Source organism: Leucoraja erinacea, chromosome 11 (genome assembly GCF_028641065.1).
Source record: "Leucoraja erinacea ecotype New England chromosome 11, Leri_hhj_1, whole genome shotgun sequence".
Taxonomy (NCBI): domain Eukaryota; kingdom Metazoa; phylum Chordata; class Chondrichthyes; order Rajiformes; family Rajidae; genus Leucoraja; species Leucoraja erinaceus.
In genome coordinates this window covers 29,455,140-29,474,197 of record NC_073387.1, presented here as the reverse complement: position 1 = coordinate 29,474,197, position 19,058 = coordinate 29,455,140, and the positions used below count along the sequence as shown (strand labels likewise).

Sequence of the window (19,058 nt, the reverse complement as noted above, 5' to 3'; positions counted from 1 at the left end):
TATTCCTCAATTAACAATGAAATCGGATGACCTGTTCATCATTTATGCTGTTTGAGTTGTTTTTTTGTTATATTTTAAAAAGAATCAAACCGCCTGCCTGTTGATATGTATAAGGAAGATCCCACTGTTTGAAGAAGTTCTGCCTGGAGAATCTTTATCCAACAGACAACAAATTGAATTGAAAATCAAAGAAGACAAACTTGCAGCTGAAATGAAAACACTGCTGGAAACAACAGGCAAGCCGCATATGTGGATCCACAAACTTGTCTTCAGCAACTGGTCGCTTGTGGAGAGTGTCAACAACTTAACTTTCAAGTTTCTGGACATGCATATCTCTGAAGATCTGTCCTGGAATCAGCACATTGAACCAATTGTAAAAAAAGCCCATCAACACCTCTACCTTCTTAGAAGATTAAGGAGATTTGGTATGTCAGCGAGTACTCTCTTGAAATTCTGCAAGTGTACGGTAGAGAGAAATTAGACATTACTTTGTGGCCTTTTTTATCTCAAAGATGTGTAGATTGTATGCAAATATAACATTATTAATGCATTTTAGGAAGATTATTCTCTGCATTTACAATTTTACTCTCTGATCTTAGTAACATGGTGTCAGGACAATAACCTCTCCCTAAATGTCGGCAAGACGAAGGAGGTACCTGTTGACTTCAGGAATCTTGGTGGAGTACATGAATCAATGATGCCAAAGTGGAAATAGTTGAGTGCTTCAAGTTTTTTTTGCATTGGCTGACTTCTACAATCGGTCTCACACAGATATGGTGACAAAGCTGACCTAGGCTTGATCACTTTCCACAGACAATTTCCTAATATAAACCCTACGTTTCCAATTAGCCTTGAATTTTGTTATGCTGACCCCAGCAGTTGGCTCTCTGAAGATGAAATAACAAAACATTGACAAAACATGTAAAACTTTTTACAAAAATAAAAAGTGTATATGAGTGGAATAATTTTAACAAGTTGGTATAAAACTAAAGTATATGTCAATTGATTCTGGGCATTCGCTTAGTTTCAAGTGAGTTTATAATTGGTAAGAAATTATTGTTAAAAACCACTGGATGTAATTTAATTCCCTTGATAAAAGTTGTGGTAGTATCTCTTGATTTAGTCACTTCCTTGTTCTACATTGCTAAATGCATAAATATTCTAGGACAAGAGAACGGATTGCACAACATCTTGGTGTTAAATCATTGTATAAATTTGAGAAGTTGAAAAGAATGGAAACTGGTAAGGATTTAAAGAGGATCTGATAATTGGATCCCAGTCTAAGGGCATGAAAGTGCAGATACAATCAAACAGAAAATGTCAGAAGCAGATTAAGCAGCACTAGTTAGTGGGGTGGGGAGAAATGAGAAGGAAAAGAACGAAGCCTACATTTTGGATACAGCCAAATCTGTGTAGAAATTAAAAACAGGGAGGAGTTGTTCAATTCAGTATTGCTCCAAAAGCCAGTACTGATATGGAAGCTGAGGTTTAGTTTCTTGAATTTTGTGCTGGGCATTCTTGGAGCAATTTAGGACATAGAAAAATAAATAAGAATGGGAAATTAAGTTGATTGGCAACTGGAAGTTTTGTCGCCCTAGCAGATTGAATGGAAATATTCTTCAAAGCAGGCACCTAATCAGCTAATGATTTAGCAAATGAAGAGAAGCATCATAGCACAAGCACCAAATACAAAACACTAAATTACAAGTGCAAATTAACTGCCTTTTCACCTACATGCAGTGCTTGGATCTCTGGATGGTGGGAAGGGTGGGAAGGGTAAAGGTTAAACACAGGTACTAAATCTCCTACATGGGAAAGTGTTATGGGAAGGGGGAGTACTATTTTCTTTCTCTACGCGGATGTAACTTTTATTTTCTTTCCTGCCTCCACCTGCCAGTTTAAAAAGTAATTGTTACTTTGAAAACTGCGGCCTTCAACCCATCACATTTAGTCGATATATTCTCTCCACCCAGCCTATTTCCTCATTTCCATTTTTGGTGAAGAGTTCATGACCCAAAAAATTCACTACTTCCTCGTTGCTGCTTAACTTGCCAAGTGTACCTACCGTGATTTTCTGTAGGTCAGTGAGCACATGGACATTGAGGAAGTACAGGAGCAAAGATGTCCTTCTGCAGTTGTACAGAGCCCTGGTGAGACCACACCTGGAGTATTGTGTACAGTTTTGGTCCCCTAATTTGAGGAAGGACATTCTTGCTATTGAGGGAGTGCAGCGTAGGTTTACAAGGTTAATTCCTGGGATGGCGGGACTGTCGTATGCTGAGAGAATGGAGCAGCTGGACTTGTACACTCTGTGGAGTTTAGAAGGATGAGAGGGGCTCTCATTGAAACATATAAGATAGTTAAGGGTTTGGACACGCTAGAGGCAGGAAACATGTTCCCGATATTGGGGGACTCCAGAACCAGGGGCCACAGTTTAAGAATAAGGAGTAAGCCATTTAGAACGGAGATGAGGAAACACTTTTTCTCACAGAGAATGGTGAGTCTGTGGAATTCTCTGCCTCAGAGGGCAGTGGAGGCAGGTTCTCTGGATGTTTTCAAGACAGAGCTAGATAGGGCTCTTAAAAATAGCGGAGTCAGGGGATATGGGGAGAAGGCAGGAACGGGGTACTGATTGAGGATGATCAGCCATGATCATATTGAATGGCGGTGCTGGCTAGGAGGGCTGAATGGCCTACTCGTGCACCTATTGCCTATTGTCATACCATCTCATCTGTGAAACATGGTGGTAGGCCTGGGCATGTATGGCTGCTGAAGGTACTGGCTCACTTATCTTCATTGATGATAGAACTGCTGATGGTAGTAGCATAATGAATTCTGAAGTATATAGACACATCCTATCTGCTCAAGTTCAAACAAATGCCTCAAAACTCATTGGCCGGCAATTCATTCTACAGCAAGACAATGGTCCCAAACACTGCTAAAGCACAAAGGAGTTTTTCAAAGCGAAGAAATTATCAATTCCTGAGTAGCAAAGTCAATCACCCGATCTGAACCCAATTGAGCATATGTTTTATATGCTGAGGAGAAATCTGAAGGGGACTAGCCCCCAAAACAAGCATAAGCTAAAGATGGCTGCAATACGGGCCTTCCCACCACTCCTTCTCTACTATGATGCTGCAGGTTTTTGCTATCAGAAACCCCAGAATCTTATAACCTGTTCCCTTTTGTTACCGTGGAGAAACAATAAACTGGTTTACAAAAATTACAGTGCTGGAGTAATTCAGTGGGTTAGGCAGCATCTCTGGAGAACATGTTGCTGGCTGAATGACTCCAGCACTGTCCCTTTTGTTAACTATTTGGCTGTATGCTCTTAATATCAATAGCATCATTCTCTCCTCCAAACAGCTTAAGTATCACAGCTTTGTAGAAGTTAACTTAAGTTGCACACATCTAATATTTGTTGCATGACCAGTGGTATAACATTGTAATTGTATAGTGATCTAAACCAACTATATTTGCGTCTAATGTTAAGCAAAAATGAAACACGGTAGGAGTTGTGCAATGAGCAACATGATGTTTATAATGGTGATGGAGGCAGATATGATAGTGGTATTTGAAAGGCTTTTAGATAGGCATGTGGATATGCAGAAATTGGAGGGATATGGATCACGTGCAGATAGAGGAGATTAGTTTAACTTGGCATTGTGTTCTGCATGGGTATTGTGGGCCGAAGGATCTGTTCCTATGCTGTACTGTTCTATGTCGTCTCTCCTTTCATTAATTTTGATTAAAGGTTATCAACCTGAAACTCTGTGTTTCTCTTCTGATATATCCTGCCTGGCTTGCCGCGTTATTTTGAGGGTTTTTTGTTTTTTCTTTCGCACCTCCAACATTCAGAATTTATTTCTGAAACACCAGGGAAGGTGAGGCTTGATTGAATTGTTAAGATGACCTATTTAAGATCAAACCTACAAGGCATTGTTTCTTATTTTAAGTCATTTGTTTTCTAGAGAACACCAGCAAATGAAGAATGCAAGACTTTTAGATTATCTTCCTGAAACAAAGGTTGTTCTTACTATTTTCCAATATTGCTAATTAATTTGTTCCCAACCTTGATTATAGGTAGGGCTGCAAGGATTAGACACATAGTTTTGAAAAGAGACTTGACAGTGTAGTTTTTTTCACTTGACAAGGTAAGTAATTTACTTCCAATGTCATTTTACAGTTGCACCAACTTTCAGTGTTTAAATGGGATAATGCCAAGGGAAAAGTTGGGGAGTGTTCCTGTAGCTTTTGCCTCAGCAAGGAGTCTCACAACTTCCTCTTTAACAAAAGTGACTGTGACTCCAGGTTTGCTGTTTCAAAACCTTTTGTGTCTGTCAATCCGCTCTCCTCCCCCACTTCCAACCGCTAAATAAATATCAAAGGCTTTTTAGTACAATGAGCAATGTTCTGATGTCCTGACAAGCCGATATGTTGCAGCCGATGAGGAATTACCAAAGCATGCTCATCAACATCATACTCGTCTACCACAAAATTAAATGTTTTAACTTTTCAAATCTGTTCTGTGGCGAAATAATATCTACAAATAGTGATTTACTTAATACTCAAAAGAGAGTCAAGAGAGTTTTATTGTCATGTGTCCCAGATAGGACAATGAAATTCTTACTTGCTGCAGCACAACAGAATATGTAAACATAATACAAAACGGAAGATAAAAGTTCAGTGTGTCTATAGATCATAGACCATATATACACAATAAATAAACAGATATAGTGCAATAATAATAGACCGTTATTGTTCAGAGCTTATTTGATGTCTGTTTAATAGCCTGATAGCTGTGGGGAAGGAGCTGTTTCTGAACCTGGATGTTACAGATTTCAGGCTCCTGTACCTTCTTTCCGATGGCAACGGTGAGATGAGTGTGTGACCAGGATGGTGTGGGTCTTTGATGATGTTGGCAGCCTTTTTGAGGCAGCAACTGCGATAGATCCCTTCGATGATGTGGAGGTCAGAGCCGGTGATGTCCATGAATCACAGACTTCAAGCAGTCATTGGATATGCAACAAAATACTGAACATGACTACTTTCATTTACATGACATTGATGTGTCCCAAACATTATGGTCCCCTGAAATGGGGGACTATGTATAAACACTGCTGTAATTTCTACACGGTGAAACCAAAATACTGGGCAGTGGTCACAACTTTCTGCAGTCTTTTCCGCTCCAGGACGTTCAAGTTGCCGAACGAGGCCATGATGCAGCCAGTCAGTATGCTCTCTACTGTGCACCTGTAGAAGTTCAAGAGAGTCCTCCTTGACATACTGACTCTCCATAATCTTCTTAGGAAGTAGAGGCCTTCTTTGTAATTGCATCAGTGCGCTGGGACCAGGAACCATCTTCGGAAATATGCATGCCCAGGAATTTGAAGTTTTTGACCCTTTCCACCATAGTCCCATTGATATAAATGGGATTGTGCGTCCCGATCCTACCCCTTCCAAAGTCCACAATCAGTTCTTGGTTTTACTGGTGTTGAGAGCCAGGCTGTTGTGCTGGCACCATTTGGTTAATCGATCGATCTTACTTCTATACTCCGACTCATCACCATCTGTGATTTTTCCCACAACAGTGGTGTCGTCGGCGAACTTGATGATGGAGTTCGCACTATATCCGGCTACACAGTCATGAGTATAGAGTGAGTATAGGCTGAGCACCCAGGGGCTGAGCACGCAGCCTTGAAGTGCTCCCGTGCTGATTGTTATCGAGGATGACTTATTTCCACCAGTACGGACAGACAATGGTTTGTGATACTTAAGTAGGCTAAAACCCATTCACATCACTTTTCTATATATATGCAGATACATTTGTTCAGGTTTATAAAAGGGAATTTGACACTATCTCCACCCAATATATATAATTTCATACAGGTGTGAAAACATTCACGAGGTAATTATTATTCTGCCTTGATCAACTTGGAATCATTTGTAGGATTTGCCATTGGTTGGCAGTCAGAGCTGTACGTCAAGTAAGGCGTTCAGGTCCCTCCATGGCATCGTGGAAGTTTAAATTCTTGTAATTAAATAAATATACAATTTAATAAAATCAGCTAGTCCTGGCGACATTAATCATGAACCTATCAGATTGTTGTAAGAACCAAGTGGATACAAGGAACTGCAGATGCTAGTTTACAAAAAAAAATGTGCAAGAGAGTAATTCAGTGGGTCAGACAATGTTGTTCTTCAGTCCCGAGAACCCACCTTGTACATTAATGTTCTTCACTGAAGGAACTTTGGCTTAAGCATGACCTCTGCCCGCTAGTGTGAATGACACTTGATTGTTTAGAGGATATAAAACTCCTGGGAAACGGGTCCAAACATGTGAGAGTTCATCAAAGAACTTGGCAATGTTTAAAAGGCAGTTTATTTTTTTCCATAAATATTTCCAGAGGCAGGATCTGGAAATTAGTTTCTTCTCAAACTGAATAGGTTTGAACATAGCTGAAAAGTTAGGGATTGGACCAGATGTCTCATAGAGAAAAACAGAGCTAACTATTGAATGAGCTAACTGAGGTGATTCCCTGGGCTAAATCATAGCTTAATATGGAATCATGGATATCAGGTAAGAAGATTTATTTTTCCCTTAATTTCAATTTTTAGCAGGACTAAGGGATTAATTTTAGGCAGTGTTTGCATGGTGAAGATCCTTGCTCCGACTGATGTGCAGTCATAATTCACATGATGGAGGTAAGCTGACATTGCTAGCTCCTAGAAGGGTTTCGGCCCGAAACATTGCCTATTTCCTTCGCTCCAAGAAGGGTTTCGGCCCGAAACATTGCCTATTTCCTTCGCTCCATAGATGCTGCTGCACCCGCTGAGTTTCTCCAGCTTTTTTGTGTACCTTTGCTAGCATTCAAACTGGTGGTGGTATTTAAATACTATGTCACCATTTTTAAATATCACAGGGTTATGGGTTAAACAAGTCTGATAATTTGTATCAAAAATAATTTGCTTAATATAGGCTAATTCAGTATAGAAGGCAATCAAGTAAATTGAGAGGAACATTGACAGCATGTATTAATCCTCAATCTTTGCACACCCCCAAAGCTTTACCACTTGTCACTTTATTTTCATATTTCATGTATTTTGTGTTTTTTATGAATGTTGGCAAATTAATTTCCCTCCTGTGATAAATAAGTTCAAGTTCAAGTGAGTTTTGTCATGTGTCCCTGATAAGACAATGAAATTTTTGCTTAGCTTCAGCACAACAGAACATAGTAGGCATTGACTACGAAAGTTTTATCGTATCGTAAACTCTGGGCAACCATGTTGCTGCAAAGAATGAGGAGTTCCTATCGTCTTCCCCCCCCCCCCCCCCCCCCCCCCCCCAGCCAACATTGGAGAATCAATCTAATTGCGTTGACTTCAGTAAAAGATACCACACAGTTGCCAAGTAAAGTAATTCACGCTGTGCCATCGTCAAACCTTGCTGATTCAGAGGTGGCAAAAATCCCATACAACTGATGGTTTTTTGCATTTTATAAAGCATTTCTGTGAAATAATTGGCTTCACTAATGTTGACCCAAATTTCTAATCTGTGCATGTGGCAATTTGCAGAAATAAATAACTTGACACTTAATGCAGCCTCCCCACAGCTACCATTGTTTTTTAATTGTTTTTCATTCTGATTCTGATTCTATTTGCTTATTAACTGCTTATTCGGTTATATCGTTGAGCAATGGAAGAATGCAAAATCCTTGTGGGTCTTGGGTTAAAAAATCTAAAATATTTTTTTTGCAGAATGGTTGGCTTAAGTTTATTTCAATCCCCCCACCCCTATGTATGACTTGGCTTTGTTCAGAATTTACATTGTAAGGAGCACACCCTTGGGAATTCACACCACTGAGGGGCAGCAAAAGGCCTGTTAAAGTTGTAACCTGAGCTACTCTTAACACTTGTATATGGTTGCAATTTAGAATTGATTAATCCAATAAGTTAGGAGTAACTCAACTGGACAGACAGCATCTCTGGGGAGTAGGAATGGGTGACGTTTCGGGTCGAGACCCTTCAGTCCAACTCCAACATTTTGTGTCTACCTTTGATTTAAACCAGCATCTGTAGTTCTTTCCTACACAATCTAATAAATTGTATGATCGCTGAATAAAATCAACCTTAAATTATACATCAATTGTTAATCTGGCTCAAAACAAATTTTAGTTTGTTAAATACTTCATTTAGATAACCCCACTATTACAGACAGATCTCATTCCACTCTCTGGCTATTGAGAAGACCAAACCCATTTTATTGTTGCAAGACAGTTCCATAGACACAAAAAAAATTAAGGAACACTCCAAAATTAGAGCAACTGGAATCTTTATATTGGTATTATTTTACAAAATACCACACGAATCATCTTTTTTAATCTCAGCTGCAGGTGATCATTTTGATATTCCTGTCTAGTCTTCCTTATTTTACTTTGAGCATACAAAATACTGTCATTTAGGATGGATCTCCAGAAAATCCTGCACCCACTCCCCTCTGCATTGTCATTTCTCAAAGAGGTTTTAACATTTTCCTTTGAAGGATGCATACAAGCAGCTGTGAACAATGGGATTAGATGAATTACAGAGTGCAAGTATAATACAAATATCAATTCAAACGCAGGACATCCTTGTGATTGAGGCAGTGCAGCGTAGGTTCATGAGATTGATCCCTGGGATGGCGGGACTGTCAATGAGGAAAGATTGAAAAGACTAGGCTTATATTCACTGGAGTTTAGAAGGATGAGGGGGATCTTATAGAAACATATAAAATTATAAAAGGACTAGACAAGCTAGATGCAGGAAAAATGTTCCCAATGTTGGGAAAGTCCAGAACCAGGGGCCACAGTCTTAGAATAAAGGCTTTTTAAGACTGAGGAGAGAAAATCTTTTTCACCCAGAGAGTTGTGAATTTGTGGAATTTCCTGCCACAGAGGGCAGTGGAAGCCAAGTCACTGGATGGATTTAAGCGAGAGTTAGATAGAGCTCTAGGGGCTAGTGGAATCAAGAGATAAGGGGAGAAGGCAGGCACGGGTTATTGATTGGGGACGATCAGCCATGATCACAATGAATGGTGGTGCTGGCTCGAATGGCTGAATGGCCTCCTACTGCACCTATTTTCTATGTTTCTATGACATGAGCCATGTTGATTATCCATTTATTGATCAGTGCCAGTGGGGTATTAAAGCCATTTCAAATTTTATATCCCAAGAAAATAACTAAATATTAAATACTCAATAACTCATTTCCATTATTAGGTATATTTGGTCCAATCTTGAATCTGCAGCTAACTAAAGCATTGTCAAATAGTAATACACAAATTGTTCAGTGTTAGTTGGGTTGGTTTACATCTTAATTTCAATGCCCCATATATGTTCACATCATGAAAAATAAGATAAAAGAAATAGAGCAATACAAGGGAAACTGCAGAAAAAGAGTGGGTGGTGAGGAGGGATGGTAGGGAAATAGGCAGAAACAGATAGATTAAGCAGGGAGGAAAGCATTTAAAAAGAAAATTAACAAAATTATGAATTTGGTAGATGAGCTATATCACACACACACACACACACACACACACACACACACACACACTCACACACACACACACACACACACACACACACACACTGTTCCCCCGCAACGCTGATTACATTGCGAGAGGCATAACGGAAGTTGGGACGGGTTTCCCAAAATACAGGGCTCTCACTTTACATTTTTTCCCTGCTGCCAGCCGGGCAACCTGGGCAACTTTTTAGATTGCCAAATGACAGTTTAGGTCGTCATTTAAGACGGTTTGCATGACGCGTGCGATAACGTGCTCGGACGAAGTGCGTAGTTACCAGTCGGAATTATGCTCAATGAAGCATTCCCATGTTATTTCTGCTTAAACTAAAGTTACACACTAAACATATTCACCAATCAAGACATGATATATCCCACAATGACATGCAGCAATATTATAAGACAGTATCTCAACTCTTTTTACACATTAATGCAATTTCTATTATTTCTTTCCACTTCCAAACTAAAATGTGGTTGGATTATTCAGTGTATGATCAACCTATGTCAATAAATCCTGAACCATGATAAATATATGCTTAACCATACACACTACAGATTGATCCAAGCATGTTTTCTGTGAAGGACAGAAAATTACCATGACATGACCATAGCATGGGTCGTTATTGCTATTGGTACAGAAACACTCTCGCTTCCCACATAATTTATCCACAATAAAATATACAGGTGGCAAAGAAATTTCTATAGGCATTCTATGATAATAGCTGTTAAAACCGACTATACCTATCTGACAGGTTAAACATTACACTAACTGACAAGAGATGGCCAAAGGACATAACTGCAGCAAATGCTGGTACTATGTTTAAAGGTGTCAAAACGTCACATTACCGGACATTCAGATTAGATGTACGTGTTGTGAACAGCAATGAGGATACCCAGTTTGTACACGCCAGATTAAAAAAAAATTATTGATAAACGCTGTTTAGATCATTCCCACTTCAGAATTAACGTTAAAATTTCAACTGAAATATCTCCTGACCAAATTTGTGATGTATATGATCGACTGTAGAAGTAAAACCAGGATAAATCCAACGTATAGTTGTGAATGTTGCTTATTAAATAACTACAGTACTGATACTCCATATTAAGAGCATTAATTTGCCGTTAAAATGAATTCTGTAATAATGTAGCAGTGACAATCGAACACTGCTGTTTTAATGTTTCACGTGTTCACAATTTAATTAATCCATCTTTATGGACTAAAACAAATAATAACACTGGGAATTAAAGCACATTTGATTGCATTCCGTTATCAAACATAGTCAATGTCTGCTCTGAGGTAAAATTGTGAGGGGAGCGCACGGGGGATGTCAGTGGTGTTGAATGGGAGGGTTCAGTATGGGATGGATGGGGGTAGACAAAAGTGCTGGAGCGGGTGAGGCAGCATCTATGGAGCAGCATCTATGGAGCGAAGGAAATGGGCAACGTTTCGAGTCGAGACCCTTCTTCAGACTGTTCCCCCATTCTTCTTGAATGGGAGGATCAGTACTGGATGGTGGGGGAGACCAGCGCAGAATGAATGGGGGAGGTAGGTCAGTATAGTGTGGATCGGAGGATCTGTGCAGGATGAATGGGGGATCACTACAAGATGAATGAGGGGATGGTGCAGGGTAAATGGAGGGTGGGTCAGTACGGGATGAATGCGTGGATTAGTACAGGATGGATGGGGGATCAGTACAAGATGGATGGAGGAGAAGTGCAGGATGGATGGGAAGGGGGGTAAGTACACGATGAATTGGGGGACCAGTGTACGATGGATGGGGGGGGGGCAGGAGAATCAATGTGAGGTGGGTAGGGTGATCAGCGCAGGATGAATAGATGGGGGGGAGGTAGATGGGGAGGGAAGCACAGGGGATGTCAGTGAGGACTGAAGAGCGGAATGGGGATCAGTGCAGGATGGAGAGAAGGGGTCCCAGGATAGGGGGGGGGGCGTAAAAGAGAGAGAGAGAGCGAGAGAGGGGGGGGCGAGTTGGGGAGGAAGGAAGTTCAGCGCTCCTCGGACAACATCGCCCGCTGCCTTGGCCGTCCCTGTCCATCGCCACAGGGGGAGGCGGTTGGGATCTCCTCGCCACCGCCTCCCCTCCTCCGCCAGCCAACAGCAAGGTGCGGGGCCAAGCGGTGCAGCTCAAAGATCCTATAGCTATAGCGGCTCCATCTCCTCCTCCTCCCTGATAGCAGCCGCTGCTTGCAAATTCACTAACGGTGCTTTCAAAATAAACCTTCCGCACGCCGAGGCCGGGAGGAGGGAGGGAGGTGGAGGCCTCGGTGTGCTGGAGGGTTCGTTTTGAAAACGCCGTTGGCGGATTTGCAAGCAGCGGCCGCTATCAGGGAGGAGGAGGAGATGGAGCCACTATCGCGGCCGCTGCTGCCGCTGTGCAGGGCCCATCATTCGCTCCGACCCTTCGTCACCCTGCACCTAGTATCTTTGCCCCGCACTACAGCTGTTGCCGTCGCCGACACGAAACATCATGTTCCTTTTCTCCAGAGATGCTGCCTGACCTGAGGAGTTACTCCAGTTTTTTGTGCCTATCTTCGGTACAAACCAGTATCCGCGTGCCAAGCCGGGTAAAATGACTTGGCGTTTTGGTTGCCCGACGGAACTTTGGGTGGTCAGTGGCACCCGGGCAACCGCTAATTTCGAGCCCTGAAATGGCAGACGTTTCGCTCCGTTGCGTACTACACGTCAGTCCATTGGATTTTGCAGGAGTGGGCCATCTTGCTCCGCACTATGATCTTTGCCTAAAACAGCCGCAGAGTGGAAGAGCAGAAGGATTTAAGTATGTTTACCTCCTCACCCCCTACATGCGCACACTCATAGCAGTGGTAGTCTCAGACTCATTCTCTAAAATAATGAAGGTAAAAGCCAGACATGAATTACGAGCCAATGGAGCCAGAAGTGGAAAGTGTAGATAGGCTAAACAGCTTTTTTTTGTCTGACATTGGTATAATTGTCCGCATAGCAGCCTCTTGTGCTGTAATTGTCTATAACTACCGTAATGTGAAAAGTAGGAATTGTATTTGTGTTTGTATTTCGAGCACCTCCATGAGGTTTGTTGTTAGGACATTGGATTATTTATCTTCTACCGTGGTGTGAATGTAAGACGATATTTATGCTCTTTTGTATTTAAATAATAACATTGTCTTGCTTTAATGCCTTTCCTTGTCTTTTCAAGTCGGAGGATAGATATGTATACAAAAACCTTTTCCAAGGATGAATATTTAAAATGCTTCAACATTGTAGCTTCAGCACAAAAACACACATAAAAAATAAACATATAAGGAATGCCATCTGGTGCACTGCCAGTTAGCCTTGATTCATGAGTATGAAGGGATGCTTCTATTACTTTGTATAATTTAATGCAATGCTGTCAAGAATACATAATATTTAAAATAAATCATGTCAGAAGCAACAACAGAGGGGAGCTCAAAGCTGCATATAAAAGTTTTTTAAGTGCAACACAATTACTGCAGCTGTTCTTTTTTTTAGCATAGTATGCAAATTTAATTAGAGCAGAAATTATAAAGAAGCTATGTGCATTCATGTACCCATTTCAGTTTAAGTGAATAAACTATAGTGAGAGAATATAGGTAGACGAAAGTGCTGTAGAAACTCGGTGGGTGCGGTAGCATATATGGAGCGAAGGAAATAGGCAACGTTTTGGGCTGAAACCCTTCTTCAGACTGAGAGAATATAGCATGGGATTGCCATTATGAAGAAGAACACTTACAGAAAATATGGAGAGCAAATTAATGCAGCAATTACAAGCAAAGCAAAACTGCAGATTTTTAACATCTGGAAAATCTTTGGTCTTTTGAAGATGTTTTGTGTACTTTCAAATGATGTGTCGTATTCTGCAACAAATTCAATCTATTCATCTTGAACTAAAATACGGAATTATATTTACTGTATTTTGGGGTAGAGTTTATTACAGTGATTGCTGTAAACTCAACAGTTTTACTTATTGTCTGATTTTGATATATCAAATATGTGTGGACTATCAATATATCAGTAGACAATGGGTGCAGGAATAGGCCATTCGGCCCTTCAAACCAGCACCGCCATTCAATGTGGAATTCTCTGCTTCAGAGGGCGGCGGAGGTGGGTTCTCTGGATGCTTTCAAGAGAGAGCTAGATAGGGCTCTTAAAAATAGCGTAGTCGGGGGAGATGGCAGGAACGGGGTACTGTTTGGGGATGATCAGCCATGATCACATTGAATGGCGGTGCTAGCTCGAAGGGCCGAATGGCCTACTCCTGCACCTATTGTCTATTGATCATGGCTGATCATCCACAATCGGTACCCCGTTCCTGCCTTCTCCCCATATCCCCTGACTCCGCTGACTCTTGAAACTGCTTATCTGATAATATCACATTGTACAACCAGGCGGTGCACAATTTGTCCTTTGGCTAGGCTGGAAGTATGTTGTTTTATTCAGACCGGAGGTCAAAAATGCCAAGTGCTTGGCTGACTCAATTTACAGTAAACATTTGAATCCCGGTTTCACTGTGCATTTTCTAGCTCGTTCTTTGCAAATGGGGAAGTGTGAGTATGTGTTCTGTCTGCACTGGTATTCTCAATGTTTTGATTTTGTTCATCTCTCTTTGGAAATACAGAAGTTATTTTCCTTTTAAAATTCCGAAAAAAATCAAAGTGAAATTATTCAGCTGGATATAGCCAGAATTTTTTGGCTCCACTAGGATACCCATATCTCTCAAACCTGGTGGGCCCTGCAATAAATTCCAGTAAATAACTTAAGTGGTTGCTGCCTTTTAAAATAAACTTTTTTTTTAACTTTTCTGTTTAATTTGAGACTTGTATGATAAGGATTGTTGGAAAGTGGAAATCTGACTCAATACTTCTGTTTCAAGGCAAATTTGAAGAAAAAGAAGATCGTGTGCCAAAGCTTGAGCAGCTCAACAGCCTGGGCTTCATGAGCAGCCTGCACCTGGTGCTGAACAAACGAGATCTGCTCCAAATGGAACTTTTGTTGCTTGAGACTTTCAACTGGAACCTTTGCATGCCCACTGCTGCACACTTCATCGACTACTACCTCTCAGGCTCAGTCCACGAGAGTGACCTCCACAACGGTTGGCCGCTTACCTCTGTTGCCAAAACCAAAGCCTTCATGGAAAAATATGCCCATTATTTTTTAGAAGTGTCTCTTCAAGGTATGTTTAGGAAATAAAACTGAATGTTGTGATCTGTTGTATTAATGCTGGAGTGCCATTTGCTGCTCACCTCCAGCTTCTCTGAAGTCTGAAGCGCAAACAGAACTTACATAATATCCCATCCTAGTGACGGGTTTACGTTGCAATCTACCTTGCTCTCCAAATGGCATTGGTTTATGGTTGGTTAAGGTTCTGTAGGAATTGGGTGACCTTTCATACCACTTCCTAATAGTCATTCATCTTGTGAGATGCAAGTAGTATGTTCTTCACGTTTTCACCTTCCATCAGTCTTGTAGAGGAGGAGGAAAAACATAACATGTGAGCCAAGCATTATCTCCACCTATGCACTTTGGAGGATATTAAATCCTGAATAGTGCTGAATGTAGGATCACAGCCACCATTTTAACTGAGTTCAGCCAAGTTCAGCTAATTTTGTTGAAGATCATAAATCAGTTCTGAGGTGATTAGGAGACATGGTCCATACTGCATATTGCAATTTTTAGAATTATGAGCCTCTAGGTCATCGGCATTCCTTTCTGTTGCACAAGCAATGCAGAATAGAAAGTACCTTGGATAGTATTTCAGAGTTGAAATAGCAGCCGGAGATCAGGAGATTTCAAATGATAGTTGTTGGATTGGTTGGGTCATTTTTTTTGGTGTCAGTGCAGCAGCAGCTGGTGGATTGGTTGATCAAAATTGTCAAATTGAGCAGCCATTGAAAAGAAGGGTGTGGCTGTTGAGGGCGAGTACGAGGCTTTGGCTCGAGGTTGCAGCGACGAGGCTGAGCTGAGGGGGCAGGAGGTAAAGGTACAATCTGCTACTTGTGTGTGATTGTGCTTTTTCTCTGTTTTAGTGCAGTAGACAGGGCAGGTAGAATTGAGCAATGTTCCTCTTGCAGGATGTGAGAAGTCGGAATCTGCTGGTGTCTTTGATGACTAACCTGTGGGAATTGTATCCAGGTGCAGCTTCTTACAGGCTGCATTAGGGAACTGGAGCTGCTGCAGGATGACATCAGGATCATCCAGGAGAATGAGAGCATAGATAGGAATTATAGCGAGGTGGTCACGTCTAATGTAAGGAAGAGAGTAAATGGGTTACACCAAGGAAAGGGAGTAGACAGAGTGCAGGTGACACGTGTGGTCATTCTCCTTTAAAACAGGGATACTCATTTGGATGCTGTTGGGAGGGGGTGGCAGGGGATGACTGTCAGGGGTTTGCTCTGAGGCACACTGGGGGAATTGCAATGTTTGAAAGAGCCATAGAGAAAGATGACTCATTTGCTAGTTAGGGAGAGAGAGGAGATTCTGTGGCGGCAGTCAAGACTCCAGGATGCTGCTGCCTCCCTGATGCCAGGTCCACGAAGTCTTGGAGCGGTTGCACGAGAGAGTGTCCAAACAGAAGTTGTGCATTGCATAATAGGAAAAGGGATGAGGTACTGCAAAATGATTTATAGGGAGTGAGGCAAAGTGGTTAAAAAGGAGGTCTGCAGAGTCGTGATCTCTGAATTACTCATGTGCCACGTGCTAGTGTGGGTAGAAATAGGAAGATAGGACAGATGAATGCATGGCTGAGGAGTTGGTGCAGGGGATGGGAATTCAGATTTTTGGACAATTGAGATCTCTTCTGGTGCAAGAAGCATGGATTGTACAAGAGGCAAGGGTTGCACTTGAACTGGAAGGGAACCAATATCTTTGCAGACAGGTTTACTCGTGCTACATGGTGGGTTTAAACTATTTTGGTAAGGGGTTGGGCTCCAATGCAGTTCTAAAGCAGGCTGGAAGTCGGTATGGATGGTGTTGAAAGAAAGTTCAGTTCATATGCAGGAGCACAGTAGGGAGTGAGGAAGGATTGTTGGACTGAATTGCATTTATTTTAGTGTGAGAGGTCTGACTGGTAAGGTGGATGAACATGGGGCATGGATAGGTATGTGCTACTGGGAAGTTGTAGCTGTTACAGAAACCTGCCTGAGAGGAAGGACTGGCAGCTTAAAGTTGTAGGATACAGGTGCTACAGGAGAGATAGAGGTGAGCGTAAAAGAGGAGGGGGTGGTGCTTTACTGATTAAGGTAACGAGAGAGAGAGAGAATATGGCCCTTCGGATATCAAAGTAATCATCTCTGTGGAACCACAGGAGATGGGCAAGATCCTCAATAGATATTCGTCCTCTTACATGGAGCACAACATGAAGAAGAGGGAACTTGGGGCAGTTAATGGAGATGTCTTGAGGGCAAGCTGTATTATGATTGAGGTGGTGCGCGACGTCCTAAGGTGTATGAAGGTAGATAAATCTCCCGGGCCTGATCAGAATTGTCCACGGACACTGTGGGAAGCTAGAGTGGTTGAGATATGAATCGTCATCAGACATGTGTGAGGTGCCGGACGACTGGAGGGTGGCTAATGTTGTGCCTCTATTTAAGAAGGGCTGCATCGATCAGTAAGCTTAACATCTGAGGTAGGCAAGTTACTGGAGAGTATTCTGAGGGATAAGATGTATCCATTTGGATAGACAGTGGCTGATTGGTGATAGTCAACATGGTTTTGCACGTAGGAGATGGTGTGTTATGAATCAGAGTTTTTTGAAGGTAACCAAAAAGGTCGATAAGGGCAAACCCACAAATATTGTGTAAATGGACTTCAAAGCATTTAATAAGGTTCTGCATGTCGGGCTGCTCTGGAAGGTTAGATTGCATGGGATCCAGGAAGAGCAAGCCGGCTAGATAGATGAGAATTGGCTTCATGGAAGGAAGCTGATGGTGATGGTGGAAGGTTGGTTTTCAGACTGGAGACCTGTGCCTAAGGGATTGCTGTTCGGCCCATTGCTGCTTGTGGTTCATATTAAACATTTTTATCTGAGAATGTAGTGCATGCATTAGTAAGCTTGCAAATGACACAATAGTGGGTGGTATAGATAGCACAGATGGTTATCAAAAATATAATAGGATCTTGATCAGTTGGCCAAATGAGCTAAAGAATGCTTAACAATTAATACAGATACAGTGCCCTCCACAATGTTTGGGACAAAGACCCATGATTTATTTATTTGCCTCTGTACTCCACAATTTGAGATTTGTAATAGAAAAAACCACATGGGGTTAAAGTGCCCATTATCAGTGCATTTCGTTGTCTCTGTACTGTACACAGACAATGACAATTAAAATTGAATCTGAATCTGAATCAGATTTTAATAAAGGCCATTTTTATACATTTTGGTTTCACCATGTAGAAATTACAGCAGTATTTATACATAATTCTCCCACTTCAGGGCACCATAATGTTTGGGACACAGCAATGTAATGTGGATGAAAGTATTTTGTTGCATATCCTTTGCATGCAATGATTGCTTGAAGTCTGCGATTCATGGACATCACCAGTTGCTGGGTGTCTTCTCTGGTGATGCTCTGCCAGGCCTATAATGCAGCCATCTTTAGCTTATGCTTGTTTTGGGGGCTAGTCCCTTTCAGTTTTCTCTTTGGGATATAATAGGCATGCTCAATTGGGTTCAGATCGGGTGATTGACTTGGCCACTCAAGAATTGACCATTTTTTAGCTTTGAAAAACTCCTTTGTTGCTTTAGCAGTGTGTTTGTGATCATTGGTAGACAAAAGTGCTGGAGAAACTCAGCGGGTGCCGCAGCATCTATGGAGCGAATAGGCAACGTTTCGGGCCGGAACCCTGGGATAATTGTCTTGCTGTAGAATGAAACGCCGGCCAATGAGTTTTGAGTCATTTGTTTGAACTTGAGCAGATAGGATGTGTCTATACACTTCAGAATTCATAAAGCTACTACCATCAGCAGTTGTATCATCAATGAAGATAAGTGAGCCAGTACCTTCAGCAGCCATACATGCCCAGGCCATAACACCCCCACCACTGTGTTTCACAGATAAGGTGGTATGCTTTGGATCTTGGGTAGTTCCTTCTCTCCTCCATACTTTGCTCTTGCCATCACTCTGATATAATTTAATCTTCATCTCATCTGTTCACATGACCTTTTTCCACAACTGTGGATGCTCTTTTAAGTACTTCTTGGCAAACTGTTACCTGGCCATCCATTTTTTGCGACTAACCAGTGGGTTGCATCTTGCAGTGTAGCATCTATATATCTGTTCATGAAGTCTCCTGCAGACAGTGGTCATTGACAGATCCATACCTAACTCCTGAAGAGTGTTTCTGATCTGTCTGACGGGTGTCTGGGAATGTTTCTTTATTAAAGAGAGAATTCTTCTAACATCAGCTGTGGAGGTCTTCCTTGGCTTGCCAGTCCCTTTGTGATTAGTAAGCTTACCAGTGCTCTCTTTCTTCTTAATGATGT

General features: G+C 41.6%; 1 protein-coding gene across 3 annotated transcripts in view; it reads left to right on the top strand.

Annotated features, from left to right (window-relative positions):
- ccnjl (cyclin J-like) overlaps positions 1–19,058 on the top strand; it is an 80,378-nt gene that overhangs the window by 42,899 nt on the left and 18,421 nt on the right. For all 3 annotated transcript variants that reach the window (XM_055642950.1, XM_055642951.1, XM_055642952.1), the window contains exon 3: positions 14,448–14,747. In XM_055642950.1, the coding sequence (XP_055498925.1) occupies positions 14,448–14,747 (300 nt within the window). The remainder of the gene's footprint in view (positions 1–14,447; positions 14,748–19,058) is intronic.